Source organism: Carcharodon carcharias (genome assembly GCF_017639515.1).
Source record: "Carcharodon carcharias isolate sCarCar2 chromosome 35 unlocalized genomic scaffold, sCarCar2.pri SUPER_35_unloc_5, whole genome shotgun sequence".
In the NCBI taxonomy this organism is placed as follows: domain Eukaryota; kingdom Metazoa; phylum Chordata; class Chondrichthyes; order Lamniformes; family Lamnidae; genus Carcharodon; species Carcharodon carcharias.
Genome location: NW_024470721.1, coordinates 728,903 through 747,182, shown reverse-complemented (window position 1 = coordinate 747,182; position 18,280 = coordinate 728,903). Strand labels below are relative to the sequence as shown.

General features: G+C 52.4%; 1 protein-coding gene across 3 annotated transcripts in view; it reads right to left on the bottom strand.

Moving 5' to 3' along the window:
* The window catches only part of LOC121274258 (SLIT-ROBO Rho GTPase-activating protein 3-like), a 282,583-nt gene that overhangs the window by 121,110 nt on the left and 143,193 nt on the right, over positions 1–18,280 (bottom strand). For all 3 annotated transcript variants that reach the window (XM_041181468.1, XM_041181470.1, XM_041181469.1), the window contains one exon: positions 1,601–1,702. In XM_041181468.1, the coding sequence (XP_041037402.1) occupies positions 1,601–1,702 (102 nt within the window). The remainder of the gene's footprint in view (positions 1–1,600; positions 1,703–18,280) is intronic.

Below are 18,280 nucleotides of genomic sequence, written 5' to 3'. Positions count from 1 at the left end.
TTACACACTCACACCCACACACAGTTAATTATACACACACATACACCCACACACACAGTAACTTACACACACACTGTTACTTACACACTCACACCCAGACACACTCTGTTACTTACACACACACAGTTACTTACACACACACACATGCACAACTACTTACGTGCACACACACACTGTTACTTACACACACACTGTTACTTATACACACACACACCCATACACACACACTGTTATTTACACACACACTTACTTACACACACACACACCCATACACACACACTGTTACTTACACACATACTGTTACTTACACACACACACATCCATACACACACACTGTTACTTACACACATACTGTTACTTACACACACACACACCCATACACACACACTGTTACTTACACACATACTGTTACTTACACACACACACACCCATACACACACACTGTTACTTACATGCACATGCTTCCACACACCCACACACGCACTGATACTTATACAAGCCCACTGTGAGATACACACGCACACACACACATCGCTTCTTAACAGCGCGGTGGGTGTACCTATACCACACGGACTGCAGCAGCTCAAGAAGGCAGCTCACCCCCACCTTCTCAAGGGGCAATTAGGGATGGGTAATAAGTGCTGGTCTTGTCTGCAATGCCCACATCCCAAGAAAGAATACAAGAAAGCACACACAGACACACGCACACACAGACATACGCCCGCACAGAGACACAGACACATGCATGCACACACAGACACATGCACACACCGACACACGTATACACAGAGACACACACACAGACATGCACACACAGAGACACGCACACACAGACACACTCACACACAGAGACACGCACACACAGACACAAGCACACACAGAGACACGCACAGACAGAGACACGCACAGACAGAGACACGCACACACAAACACACACACAGACACACCTGCACACACAGACACACGCACACACAGACACACTCACACACAGACACACACACAGACACACTCACACACAGACACACTCACACACAGAGACACACACACACAGACACTCACACACAGAGACACGCACACACAGACACACTCACACACAGACACACACACAGAGACACGCACACACAGACACACTCACACACAGAGACACGCACACACAGAGACACGCACACACAGACACGCACACACAGACACACTCACACACAGAGACACGCACACACAGACACGCACACACAGACACACTCACACACAGACACTCACACACAGAGGCACGCACACACAGAGACACGCACACACAGACACGCACACACAGACACACTCACACACAGAGACACGCACACACAGACACGCACACACAGACACACTCACACACAGAGACACGCACACAGACACACACACACACAGAGACACACACACACAGAGACACGCACACACAGAGACACACACACAGAGACACACGCACAGACACACGCACACACAGAGACACGCACACTCACAAAACCTTGTATAAGCACAGAGTGGCATGTTTCCCATGAAGCAGTTCAGCGCTGCCTTGACAGTGGTGTGGATCCACAGCAGACAGTGAAGAGGAAAGTCTCCCTACCTCTTCTGTCTCCAGTTTGGCTGTGGCCAGGGAACCTTGAAGACTGTGGAAGCGTGCCTGAAGTTCCTGATAGACGGCTGACACTGCCCTGACTTCACACACCTGAACAGGGAGAGGAGAGAATATCAAACCATGGAATAGTGTAAAACTCGCAGAACTCCCTGTGTATTATGGGGCTCACTCCAGACACGGTCCCACATTACGCACGGTCCCTCATTACACACTATCCCTCATTACGCACTGTCCCACATTACGCACTGTCCCACATTACGCACTGTCCCTCATTACGCGCTGTCCCTCATTATGCACTGTCCCTCATTACGCGCTGTCCCTCATTACGCGCTGTCCCACATTACGCACTGTCCCTCATTACGCGCTGTCCCTCATTACGCGCTGTCCCTCATTACGCGCTGTCCCTCATTACGCGCTGTCCCTCATTATGCGCTGCCCCTCATTACGCACTGTCCCTCATTACGCACTCCCTCATTACACACAGTCTCTCATTACGCGCTGTCCCTCATTACGCACTCCCTCATTAGGCACTGTCCCACAATACGCACTGTCCCTCATTACGCACTGTCCCTCATTACGCACTGTCCCACATTACGCACTCCCTCATTACACACTGTCCCTCATTACGCACTGTCCCTCATTACGCACTGTCCCTCATTATGCACTGTCCCTCATTACGCGCTGTCCCAAATTACGCACTCCCTCATTACACACTGTCTCTCATTATGCACAGTCCCACATCACACACTGTCCCGCATTACGCACTGTCCCACATTACGCACTGTCCCACATTACGCACTGTCCCGCATTACGCACAGTCCCACATCACGCACTATCCCGCATTACGCACTGTCCCTCATTATGCACTATCCCTCATTATGCGCTGTCCCACAGTACACACTGTCCCTCATTACGCGATGTCCCACATTACGCACTGTCCCTCATTACGCACTGTCCCACATTACGCACTGTCTCTCATTACGCACAGTCCCACATCACGCACTGTCCCGCATTACGCACTATCCCATATTACGCACTCCCTCATTACGCATTGTCCCACATTACGCACTCCCTCATTACGCACTGTCCCGCATTACGCACTGTCCCATATTACGCACTGTCCCACATTACGCACTGTCCCACATTACGCACTGTCCCACATTACGCACTGTCTCTCATTACACACTGTCCCACATTACGCACTGTCCCACATTACGCACTGTCCCACATTACGCACTGTCTCTCATTACGCACTGTCCCACATTACGCACTGTCTCTCATTACGCACTGTCCCACATTACACACTGTCCCACATTACGCACTGTCCCGCATTACGCACTGTCCCTCATTACGCACTGTCTCTCATTACGTACTGTCCCACATTACGCACTGTCCCGCATTACGCACTGTCCCTCATTACGCACTGTCCCTCATTACGCACTGTCTCTCATTACGCACTGTCCCACATTACGCACTGTCCCACATTACGCACTGTCTCTCATTACGCACTGTCCCACATTACGCATTGTCCCGCATTACGCCCTGTCCCGCATTACGCACTGTCCCACATTACGCACTGTCCCACATTACGCACTGTCCCTCATTACGCCCTGTCCCGCATTACGCACTGTCCCACATTACGCACTGTCCCACATAACGCACTGTCCCTCATTACGCCCTGTCCCGCATTACGCACTGTCCCACATTACGCACTGTCCCACATAACGCACTGTCCCTCATTACGCACAGTCCCACATCACGCACTGTCCCGCATTACTCACTGTCCCTCATTACTCACTGTCCCTCATTATGCACTGTCCCGCATTACGCGCTGCCCCGCATTACGCGCTGCCCCGCATTACGCGCTGTCCCACATTACGCGCTGTCCCACATTACGCACTGTCCCATATTACGCACTGTCCCACATTACTCACTGTCCCACATTATGCACTGTCCCTCATTACGCCCTGTCCCGCATTACGCACTGTCCCGCATTACGCACTGTCCCTCATTACGCACTGTCCCGCATTACGCGCTGCCCCACATTACGCGCTGTCCCACATTACGCGCTGTCCCACATTACGCACTGTCCCATATTACGCACTGTCCCATATTACGCACTGTCCCGCATTACGCGCTGCCCCACATTACGCGCTGTCCCACATTACGCGCTGTCCCACATTACGCACTGTCCCATATTACGCACTGTCCCATATTACGCACTGTCCCTCATTACGCACTGTCCCTCATTACGCACTGTCCCACATTACGCACTGTCCCACATTACGCACTGTCCCACATTACGCACTGTCCCGCATTACGCACTGTCCCTCATTACGCATTGTCTCTCATTACGCACTGTCTCTCATTACGCACTGTCCCACATTACGCACTGTCCCACATTACGCACTGTCCCTCATTACGCATTGTCCCATATTACGCACTCCCTCATTACGCATTGTCCCGCATTACGCACTGTCCCATATTACGCACTGTCCCACATTACGCACTGTCCCACATTACGCACTGTCCCTCATTACGCACTCTCCCGCATTACGCGCTGCCCCACATTACGCACTGTCCCACATTACGCGCTGTCCCATATTACGCACTCCCTCATTACGCATTGTCCCGCATTACGCACTGTCCCATATTACGCACTGTCCCACATTACGCACTGTCCCACATTACGCACTCTCCCGCATTACGCGCTGCCCCACATTACGCACTGTCCCACATTACGCGCTGTCCCATATTACGCACTGTCCCATATTACGCACTGTCCCATATTACACACTGTCCCTCATTACGCACTGTCCCGCATTACGCACTGTCTCTCATTACGCATTGTCTCTCATTACGCACTGTCTCTCATTACGCACTGTCCCACATTACGCACTGTCCCACATTGCGCACTGTCCCTCATTACGCATTGTCCCATATTACGCACTCCCTCATTACGCATTGTCCCGCATTACGCACTGTCCCATATTACGCATTGTCCCACATTACGCACTGTCCCACATTACGCACTGTCCCTCATTACGCACTCTCCCGCATTACGTGCTGCCCCACATTACGCACTGTCCCACATTACGCGCTGTCCCATATTACGCACTCCCTCATTACGCATTGTCCCGCATTACGCACTGTCCCATATTACGCACTGTCCCACATTACGCACTGTCCCACATTACGCACTGTCCCTCATTACGCACTCTCCCGCATTACGCGCTGCCCCACATTACGCACTGTCCCACATTACGCGCTGTCCCATGTTACGCACTGTCCCATATTACGCACTGTCCCATATTACACACTGTCCCTCATTACACACTGTCTCTCATTACGCACTGTCTCTCATTACGCACTGTCCCACATTACGCACTGTCTCTCATTACGCACTGTCCCACATTACGCACTCTCTCATTACGCACTGTCCCGCATTACGCACTGTCCCACATTACGCACTGTCCCGCATTACGCACTGTCCCACATTACGCACTGTCCCACATAACGCACTGTCCCTCATTACGCACAGTCCCACATCACGCACTGTCCCGCATTACGCACTGTCCCTCATTACGCACTATCCCTCATTACGCGCTGTCCCACATTGTCCCTCATTACGCGATGTCCCACATTACGCACTGTCCCACATTACGCACTGTCTCTCATTACGCACAGTCCCACATCACGCACTGTCCCGCATTACGCACTGTCCCACATTACGCACTGTCCCATATTACGCACTCCCTCATTACGCATTGTCCCACATTACGCACTGTCCCACATTACGCACTGTCCCACATTACGCACTGTCTCTCATTACGCACTGTCCCACATTACGCACTGTCCCACATTACGCACTGTCTCTCATTACGCACTGTCTCTCATTACGCACTGTCCCACATTACGCACTGTCCCGCATTACGCACTGTCTCTCATTACGCACTGTCCCACATTACGCATTGTCCCACATTACGGACTGTCTCGCATTACGCCCTGTCCCGCATTACGCCCTGTCCCACATTACGCACTGTCCCACATTACGCACTGTCCCACATTACTCACTGTCCCTCATTACTCACTGTCCCTCATTATGCACTGTCCCGCATTACGCGCTGCCCCGCATTACGCGCTGCCCCGCATTACGCGCTGTCCCACATTACGCGCTGTCCCACATTACGCACTGTCCCATATTACGCACTGTCCCACATTACTCACTGTCCCACATTATGCACTGTCCCTCATTACGCCCTGTCCCGCATTACGCACTGTCCCGCATTACGCACTGTCCCTCATTACGCACTGTCCCGCATTACGCGCTGCCCCACATTACGCGCTGTCCCACATTACGCGCTGTCCCACATTACGCACTGTCCCATATTACGCACTGTCCCATATTACGCACTGTCCCTCATTACGCACTGTCCCTCATTACGCACTGTCACTCATTACGCACTGTCCCACATTACGCACTGTCCCACATTACGCACTGTCCCTCATTACGCACTGTCCCGCATTACGCACTGTCCCTCATTACGCATTGTCTCTCATTACGCACTGTCTCTCATTACGCACTGTCCCACATTACGCACTGTCCCACATTACGCACTGTCCCTCATTACGCATTGTCCCATATTACGCACTCCCTCATTACGCATTGTCCCGCATTACGCACTGTCCCATATTACGCACTGTCCCACATTACGCACTGTCCCACATTACGCACTGTCCCTCATTACGCACTCTCCCGCATTACGCGCTGCCCCACATTACGCACTGTCCCACATTACGCGCTGTCCCATATTACGCACTCCCTCATTACGCATTGTCCCGCATTACGCACTGTCCCATATTACGCACTGTCCCACATTACGCACTGTCCCACATTACGCACTCTCCCGCATTACGCGCTGCCCCACATTACGCACTGTCCCACATTACGCACTGTCCCATATTACGCACTGTCCCATATTACGCACTGTCCCATATTACACACTGTCCCTCATTACACACTGTCCCGCATTACGCACTGTCCCTCATTACGCATTGTCTCTCATTACGCACTGTCTCTCATTACGCACTGTCCCACATTACGCACTGTCCCACATTACGCACTGTCCCTCATTACGCATTGTCCCATATTACGCACTCCCTCATTACGCATTGTCCCGCATTACGCACTGTCCCACATTACGCACTGTCCCACATTACGCACTGTCCCACATTACGCACTGTCTCTCATTACGCACTCTCCCGCATTACGCGCTGCCCCACATTACGCACTGTCCCACATTACGCGCTGTCCCATATTACGCACTCCCTCATTACGCATTGTCCCGCATTACGCACTGTCCCATATTACGCACTGTCCCACATTACGCACTGTCCCACATTACGCACTGTCCCTCATTACGCACTCTCCCGCATTACGCGCTGCCCCACATTACGCACTGTCCCACATTACGCGCTGTCCCATATTACGCACTGTCCCATATTACGCACTGTCCCATATTACACACTGTCCCTCATTACACACTGTCTCTCATTACGCACTGTCTCTCATTACGCACTGTCCCACATTATGCACTGTCTCTCATTACGCACTGTCCCACATTACGCACTCTCTCATTACGCACTGTCCCGCATTACGCACTGTCCCACATTACGCACTGTCCCGCATTACGCACTGTCTCTCATTACGCACTGTCTCACATTACGCATTGTCCCACATTACGCACTGTCTCGCATTACGCCCTATCCCGCATTACGCACTGTCCCACATTACGCACTGTCCCACATTACGCACTGTCCCTCATTACACACTGTCCCACATTACGCGCTGTCCCACATTACGCACTGTCCCATATTACGCACTGTCCCACATTACTCACTGTCCCACATTGCGCACTGTCCCTCATTACGCCCTGTCCCGCATTACGCGCTGCCCCACATTACGCGCTGTCCCACATTACGCGCTGTCCCACATTATGCACTGTCCCATATTACGCACTGTCCCATATTACGCACTGTCCCTCATTACGCACTGTCTCTCATTACGCACTGTCCCTCATTACGCACTGTCTCTCATTACGCACTGTCCCACATTACGCACTGTCCCACATTACGCACTGTCCCTCATTACGCACTGTCCTGCATTACGCACTGTCCCACATTACGCACTGTCCCACATTACGCACTGTCCCTCATTACACACTGTCCCATATTACGCACTCCCTTATTACGCATTGTCCGGCATTACGCACTGTCCCATATTACGCACTGTCCCACATTACGCACTGTCCCACATTACGCACTGTCCCTCATTACGCACTCTCCCGCCTTACGTGCTGCCCCACATTACGCGCTGTCCCACATTACGCGCTGTCCCATATTACGCACTGTCCCATATTACGCACTGTCCCTCATTACACACTGTCTCTCATTACGCACTGTCCCTCATTACGCACTGTCCCTCATTACGCACTGTCCCACATTACGCACTGTCTCTCATTACGCACTGTCCCACATTACGCACTGTCTCTCATTACGCACTGTCCCGCATTACGCACTGTCCCACATTACGTGCTGTCCCACATTACGCACTGTCCCACATTACGCGCTGTCCCATATTACGCACTGTCCCTCATTACACACTGTCTCTCATTACGCACTGTCTCTCATTATGCACTGTCTCTCATAATGCACAGTCCCACATCACGCACTGTCTCTCATTACGCACTGTCCCACATTACGCACTGTCCCTCATTACACACTGTCCCGCATTATGCACTGTCCCACATTACATGCTCCCTCATTACACACTGTCCCTCATTACGCACTGTCCCTCATTACGCACTGTCTCTCATTATGCACTGTCCCACATTACGCACTGTCCCTCATTAAGCACTGTCCCACATTACGCACTGTCTCTCATTACGCACTGTCCCACATTACGCACTGTCCCACATCACGCACTGTCTCTCATTACGCACTGTCTCTCATTACGCACTGTCCCTCATTACGCACTGTCCCGCATTACGCACTGTCCCACATTACACACTCCCTCATTACGCACTGTGCCTTATTACGCACACTCCCTCATTACGCACTATCCCTCATTATGCACTATCCCTCATTATGCACTGTCCCTCATTATGCACTGTCCCTCATTATGCACTAGCCCTCATTACGCGCTATCCCTCATTATGCACTGTCCCACATTACTCACTGTGCCTTATTACATTGCCCCCAATACAAACACCCCCTCTATACACACTCTGTCCCTCTATGCACACCTTGACTCTCTATTCACACATTGTCCCTCTAATGCACACAGTCCCTCCATGCACACACTGTCCCTCCATGCACACACTGTCCCTCCATGCACACATTGTCCCTCCAAGCACACACTGTCCCTCCATGCACACACTGTCCCTCTACGCACACCTTGTCTCTCTATGCACACACTGTCCTTCTGTGCACACTTTGTCTATCTATGCACACCCTGTCCCTCGATGCGCACCCCTACTCTATGCACAACCCCCTCTATACACACCCTTCCCTATAGACAGCCTCTCTCTATATACACCCATCTATACACATACCCCCTCTCAAAGCATACCCCGTTCTCTAAACACCTCCCTCATAATACACACCCCCTGACTATACACACCCTCTTTCTATACATACACCCCCTCATTATAAACACCCCCTGTCATTACACACCCCATGTCGATACACACTCTCTGTTATTACACACCCCCTGTCGATACACACCCCCAGTCATTACACACCCCCTGTCATTACACACACCCTGTCGGTACACACCCCTTGTCGATACACACCCCCTGTCGATACATACTCCCTGTCGATAAACTGACACACACCCCCTGTCATTACGCACCCCCTGTCGGTACACACCTCCTGTCTATACACACGCCCGGTCGATACACTGATACACACCCCCTGTCAATACACACCCACCGTCGATACACACACCCTGTCGATACACTGATACACACCACCTGTCAATACACACCCACTGTCGATACACAAATCCTGTCTATACACACGCCCGGTCGATACACAACCCCTGTCAGTACACACCCCCTGTCGATAAACACCCACTGTCGATACACTGATACACACCCCCTGTCAATACAGACCCCCTGTCGATACACACCCCCTGTCGAAACACACCTCCTGTCGATACACACCCCCTGACGATACGCTGATACACAACTTCTGTCGAGACACACCCCCTGTTGATACACACCCCATGTCGATACACACCGCCTGTCGATACACACCCATTGTCGGCACACTGATACACAATTCCTGTCGTTACACACCTCCTGTCGATAAACACCCCCTGTTGATACACACCCCCTGTCGATACACTGATACACACCTCCTGTCGTTACACACCCCCTGTCAATACATACCCCCTGTCGATACACTGATACACACCCCCTGTCGATACACACCCCCTGGAAATACACACCTCCTGTCGATACACACCCCCTGTCGATACACATCCCCTGTCGATACACACCCCCTGTTGATACACATCCCCTTTCGATATACTGATACACACTTCCTGTCGATACACACCCCCTGTCGATACACTGATACACAACTTCTGTCGATACACACCCCCTGTTGATACACACCCCATGTCGATACACACCTCCTGTCGATACACACCCATTGTCGGCACACTGATACACAATTCCTGTCGTTACACACCTCCTGTCGATAAACACCCCCTGTTGATACAAACCCCCTGTCGATACACTGATACACACCTCCTGTCGTTACACACCCCCTGTCAATACATACCCCCTGTCGATACACTGATACACACCCCCTGTAAATACACACCCCCTGTCGATACACACCCCCTGTAAATACACACCACTTGTCGATACAAACCTCCTGACATTACACAGACCCTGTCGATACACACCCCCTGTCGATACACACCCGCTGTCGATACACACCTCCTGTCGATACACACCTCCTGTCGATACACACCCGCTGTCGATATATACCCCCTGTCGATACACACCCGCTGTCGGTATACACCCCCTGTCGATAGACACCCCCTGTCGACAGACACCCCCTGTCGATAGACACCCCCTGTCGATACACACCTCCTGTCTATACATACACCCCCTATCGATACACTGATACACACCCCCTGTCGATACACACCCCAGTCGATACACACCGCCTGTCAATATACACCCCCTGTCGATACACACGCCCTGTCGATACACACCCCCTGTAAATACACACCCCCTGTCGATACACTGATACAAACCTCCTGTCATAACACACCCGCTGTCGATACACACACCCTGTCGATACACACCCCCTGTCGATACACACCCCCTGTCGATACACACCCCCTGTCAATACACACCCCATGTCGATACACACCCCCTGTCGATACACTGATACACACCCCCTGTCGATACACACCCCCTAGCAATACATTGATACACACCGCCTGTCGGTAAACACCCCCTGTCGATACACTCCTCCTGTCGATACACTGATACACACCTCCTGTCGATACTCACCTCCTGTCGATACGCACCCCCTGTCATTACACACCCCCTGTCGATACACAATCCCTGTCAATACACACTCCCTGTCGGTACACTGATACACACCCCCTGTCGATACACACCCCCTGTCGATACACACCTCCTGTCGATACACTGATACACACCCCGTCTCGATACACACCCCCTGTCGATACACACCTCCTGTCGATACACATCTCCTGTCGATACACACCTCCTGTCGATACACACCTCCTATCGATACACACCCCCTGTCGATACACTGATACACAACCCCTGTCGATACACACCCCATGTCAATACACACCTCTTGTCGATACACACCTCCTGTCGATACACAACTACTGTCGATACACACCCCCTGTCCGTACACTGATACACACCCCCTGTCGATACACACCCACTGTCGATACACACCTCCAGTCTATACATACGCCCCCTGTCAATACACAACCCCTGACGATACACAACTCCTGTCTATACATACACCCCCGGTCGATACACACCCCCTGTCGACACACTCCCCCTGTCGATACACAACCACTGTCCATACATACACACCATGTCGATACACATCTCCTGTCGATACACACCCCATGTAGATACACACCCCCTCTCGATACACTGATACACACCCCATGTCAATACAGACCCCCTGTCCATACACTGATACACATCCCCTGTCGATACACACCCCCAGTCGATAGACACCTCCTGTCGATAAACACCCCCTGTCGATACACACCTCCTGTCGATACACACGCCCTTTCGATACTCACCCCCTGTCGATACACACCCCCTGTCGATACACTGATACACACCTCCGGTCGGTACACACCCCCTGTCGATACACACCCCCTGTCGATACACTGATACACACCTGCTGTCGGTACACACCACCTGTCGATACACACCCCCTGTTGATACACTGATACACACCTCCTGTCGATACACACCTCCTGTCGATACACACCTCCTGTCGATACACACCCCCTGTTGATACACTGATACACACCCCCTGTCGATACACAGCCCCTGTCAATACACACCCCCTGTCATTACACACCCCCTGTCGATACATACCCCCTGTCGATACACACCTCCTGTCGATACACTGATACACAGCCCCTGTCGATACACACCCCCTGTCGATACACACCCCCTGTCATTACACACCCCCTGTCGATACACACCCCCTGTCGATACACACCCCCTGTCGATACACACCCCCTGTCGAAACAAACCCCCTGTCAATACACACCCCCTGTCAATACACACTTTCTGTCAATACACAACCCCTGTCAATACACACCTCCTGTCGATACACACCCCCTGTCGACACACACGCCCTGTCGGTACACACCCCCTGTCGATACACAACCCCTGTCGATACACACCCCCTGTCGATACACACCCCCTGTCGATACACACCTCCTGTCAATAAACACCCTCTGTCGATACACACCCCCTGTCGATACACTAATAAACACCTCCTGTCGATACACAGCCCCTGTCGATACACACCGGCTGTCGAGATACACCCCCCTGTCGATACACACGCCCTGTCGATACACACTCACTGTCGATACACTGATACACACCTCCTGTCGATACACATCCCCTGTCGATACACACCCCCTGTCGATACACACCTCCTGTCGATACACACCCACTGTCGGTACACACCCCCTGTCGGTACACTGATACAATCACCCTGTCAATACACACCCCCTGTGGATACACACCTCCTGTCTATACACGCCCCCTGTCGATACACACCCCCTGTTGGTACACACCTCCTGTCGATACAGTGATACACACCCCCTGTTGAATACACACCCCCTGTCGATACACACCCCCTGTCGATACATTGATACACAACTTCTGTTGAGACACGCCCCCTGTTGATACACACCCCCTGTCGATACACACCTCCTGTCGATACACACCTCCTGTGCATACACACCCCCTGTCGATACACTGATACACACCTCCGGTCGGTACACACCCCCTGTCGATACACACCCCCTGTCGATACACACCCCCTGTCGATACACTGATACACACCTGCTGTCGGCACACACCACCTGTCGATACACACCCCCTGTTGATACACTGATACACACCTCCTGTCGATACACACCTCCTGTCGATACACACCTCCTGTCGATACACACCCCCTGTTGATACACTGATACACACCCCCTGTCGATACACACCCCCTGTCAAAACACACCCCCTGTCATTACACACCCCCTGTCGATACATACCCCCTGTCGATACACACCTCCTGTCGATACACTGATACACAGCCCCTGTCGATACACACTCCCTGTCGATACACACCCCCTGTCATTACACACCCCCTGTCGATACACACCCCCTGTCGATACACACCCCCTGTCGAAACAAACCCCTGTCAATACATACCCCCTGTCAATACACACTTCCTGTCAATACACAACCCCTGTCAATACACACCTCCTGTCGATACACACCCCCTGTCGACACACACGCCCTGTCGGTACACACCCCCTGTCGATACACAACCCCTGTCGATACACACCCCCTGTCGATACACACCCCCTGTCGATACACACCCCCTGTCGGTACACAACCCCTGTCGATACACACCCCCTGTCGATACACACCCCCTGTCGATACACACCCCCTGTCGATACACACACCCTGTCGATACACACCCCCTGTCGATACACACCTCCTGTCGATACATACACCCCCTGTCGAAACACTGATACACACCCCCTGTCGATACACACCCCCTGTCGATACACACACCCTGTCAATACACACCCCCTATCGATACACACCCCCTGTCGATACACTAATACACACACCCTGTCATTACATACCACATGTCGATACACACCCCCTGGCAAGACACACCTCCTGTCGATACACACCCACTGTCGATACACATCCCCTGTCAATACACACCCCCTGTCGATATACTGATACACACTTCCTGTCAATACACACCCCCTGTCGATACACTGATACACAACTTCTGTCGATACACAACCCCTGTTGATACACACCCCATGTCGATACACACCTCCTGTCGATACACACCCATTGTCGGTACACTGATACACAATTCCTGTCGTTACACACCTCCTGTCGATAAACATCCCCTGTTGATACACACCCCCTGTCGATACACTGATACACACCTCCTTTCGTTACACACCCACTGTCAATACATACCCACTGTCGATACACTGAGACACACCCCCTGTCGATACACACCCCCTGTCGATACACACCCCCTGTAAATACACACCACTTGTCGATACACACCCCCTGTCGATACACACCTCCTGTCGATACACAACCCCTGTCGATACACTGATACACACCTTCTGTCGAGGCACACCCCCAGTTGATACACACCCCCTGTCGATACACACCTCCTGTGATTACACACCTCCTGTGGATACACACCTCCTGTCAATACACACCCACTGTCGATACACACCCCCTGTCGATACACACCCCCTGTTCATACACACCCCCTGTCAATACACACCTCCTGTCGATACACACCCCCTGTCAATACACACCTCCTGTCGATACACACCCCCTGTCAATACACACCTCCTGTCGATACACACCCTCTGTCGATACACACCCCCTGTCGATACACTAATAAACACCTCCTGTCGATACACAGCCCCTGTCGATACACACCGGCTGTCTAGACACACCCCCCTGTCGATACACACGCCCTGTCGATACACACTCACTGTCGATACACTGATACACACCTCCTGTCGATACACATCCCCTGTCGATACACACCCCCTGTCGATACACACCTCCTGTCGATACACACCCCCTGTCGGTACACACCCCCTGTCGGTACACTGATACAATCACCCTGTCAATACACACCCGCTGTGGATACACACCTCCTGTCTATACACGCCCCCTGTCGATACACACCCCCTGTTGGTACACACCTCCTGTCGATACAGTGATACACACCCCCTGTTGAATACACACCCCCTGTCGATACACACCCCCTGTCGATACATTGATACACACCTTCTGTTGAGACACGCCCCCTGTTGATACACACCCCCTGTCGATACACACCTCCTGTCGATACACACCTCCTGTGGATACACACCCCCTGTCGATACACACCCCCTGTCGATACACACCCCCTGTCGATACACACCTCCTGTCGATACACACCCCCTGTCAATACAAACCTCCTGTCAATAAACACCCTCTGTCCATACACACCCCCTGTCGAAACACACCTCCTGTCAATACACACGCCCTGTCGGTACACGGATACACACCCCCTGTCAATACACACCCCCTGTCGATACACTCCTCCTGTCGATACACTGATACACACCTCCTGTCAATACTCACCTCCTGTCGATACGCACCCCCTGTCATTACACAACCCCTGTCGATACACAATCCCTGTCAATACACACTCCCTGTCGGTACACTGATACACACCCCCTGTCGATACACACCCCCTGTCGATACACACCTCCTGTCGATACACTGATACACACCCCGTCTCGATACACACCCCCTGTCGATACACACCTCCTATCGATACACATCTCCTGTCGATACACACCTCCTGTCGATACACACATCCTATCGATACACACCCCCTGTCGATACACTGATACACAACCCCTGTCGATACACACCCCCTGTCAATACACACCTCTTGTCGATACACACCTCCTGTCGATACACACCTACTGTCGATACACACCCCCTGTCCGTACACTGATACACACCCCCCGTCGATACACACCCACTGACGATACACACCTCCAGTCAATACATACATCCCCTGTCAATACACAACCCCTGACGATACACAACTCCTGTCTATACATACACCCCCGGTCGATACACACCCCCTGTTGATACACACCCCCTGTCGATACACACCCCCTGTCGATACACTCCCCCTGTCGATACACAACCACTGTCCATACATACACCCCATGTCGATACACATCTCCTGTCGATACACACCCCGTGTAGATACACACCCCCTCTCGATACACTGATACACAGCCAATGTCAATACAGACCCCCTGTCCATACACTGATACACATCCCCTGTCGATACACACCCCCGGTCGATAGACACCTCCTGTCGATAAACACCCCCTGTCGATACACTGATACACACCTCCGGTCGATACACACCCCCTGTCGATACACTGATACACACCTGCTGTCGGTACACACCCCCTGTCGATACACACCCCCTGTTGATACACTGATACACACCTCCTATCGCTACACACCTCCTGTCGATACACACCCCCTGTCGATACACACCCCCTGTCGATACACACCCCCTGTCATTACACACCCCCTGTCGATACATACCCCCTGTCGATACACACCTCCTGTCGATACACTGATACACAGCCCCTGTCGATACACACCCCCTGTCGATACACACCCCCTGTCATTACACACCCCCTGTCGATACACACCCCCTGTCGATACACACCCCCTGTCGATACACACCCCCTGTCGAAACAAACCCCCTGTCAATACACACCCCCTGTCAATACACACCTCCTGTCAATACACAACCCCTGTCAATACACACCCCCTGTCGACACACACGCCCTGTCGGTACAGACCCCCTGTCGATACACAACCCCTGTCGATACACACCCCCTGTCGATACACACCCCCTGTCGATACACACCCCCTGTCGGTACACACCCCCTGTCGATACACACCCCCTGTCGATACACACCCCCTGTCGATACACACACCCTGTCGATACACACCCCCGTCGATACACACCTCCTGTCGATACATACACCCCCTGTCGATACACTGATACACACCCCCTGTCGATACACACCCCCTGTCGATACACACACCCTGTCAATACACACCCCCTATCGATACACACCCCCTGTCGATACACTAATACACACCCCCTGTCATTACATACCCCATGTCGATACACACCCCCTGGCAATACACACCTCCTGTCGATACACACCCACTGTCGATCCACATCCCCTGTCGATACACACCCCCTGTCGATATACTGATACACACTTCCTGTCGATACACACCCCCTGTCGATACACTGATACACAACTTCTGTCGATACACACCCCCTGTTGATACACACCCCATGTCGATACACACCTCCTGTCGATACACACCCATTGTCGGTACACTGATACACAATTCCTGTCGTTACACACCTCCTGTCGATAAACATCCCCTGTTGATACACACCCCCTGTCAATACACTGATACACACCTCCTGTCGTTACACACCCCCTGTCAATACATACCCACTGTCGATACACTGATACACACCCCCTGTCGATACACACCCCCTGTCGATACACACCCCCTGTAAATACACACCACTTGTCGATACACACCCCCTGTCGATACACACCTCCTGTCGATACATACACCCCCTGTCGATACACTGATACACACCCCCTGTCGATACACACCCCCTGTCGATACACACCCCCTGTCAATACACACCCCCTGTCATTACACACCCCCTGTCGATACATACCCCCTGTCGATACACACCTCCTGTCGATACACTGATACACAGCCCCTGTCGATACACACCCCCTGCCGATACACACCCCCTGTCATTACACACCCCCTGTCGATACACACACCCTGTCGATACACATCCCCTGGCGATACACACCCCCTGTCGACACAAACCCCCTGTCAATACACACCCCATGTCAATACACACCTCCTGTCAATACACAGCCACTGTCAATACACACCTCCTCTCGATACACACCCCCTGTCGACACACACGCCCTGTCGGTACACACCCCCTGTCGATACACAACCCCTGTCGATACACATCCCCTGTCGATACACACCCCCTGTCGGTACACACCCCCTGTCGGTACACACCCCCTGTCGATACACACCCCCTGTCGATACACACCCCCTGTCGATACACACACCCTGTCGATACACACCCCCTGTCGATACACACCCCCTGTCGATACACACACCCTGTCAATACACA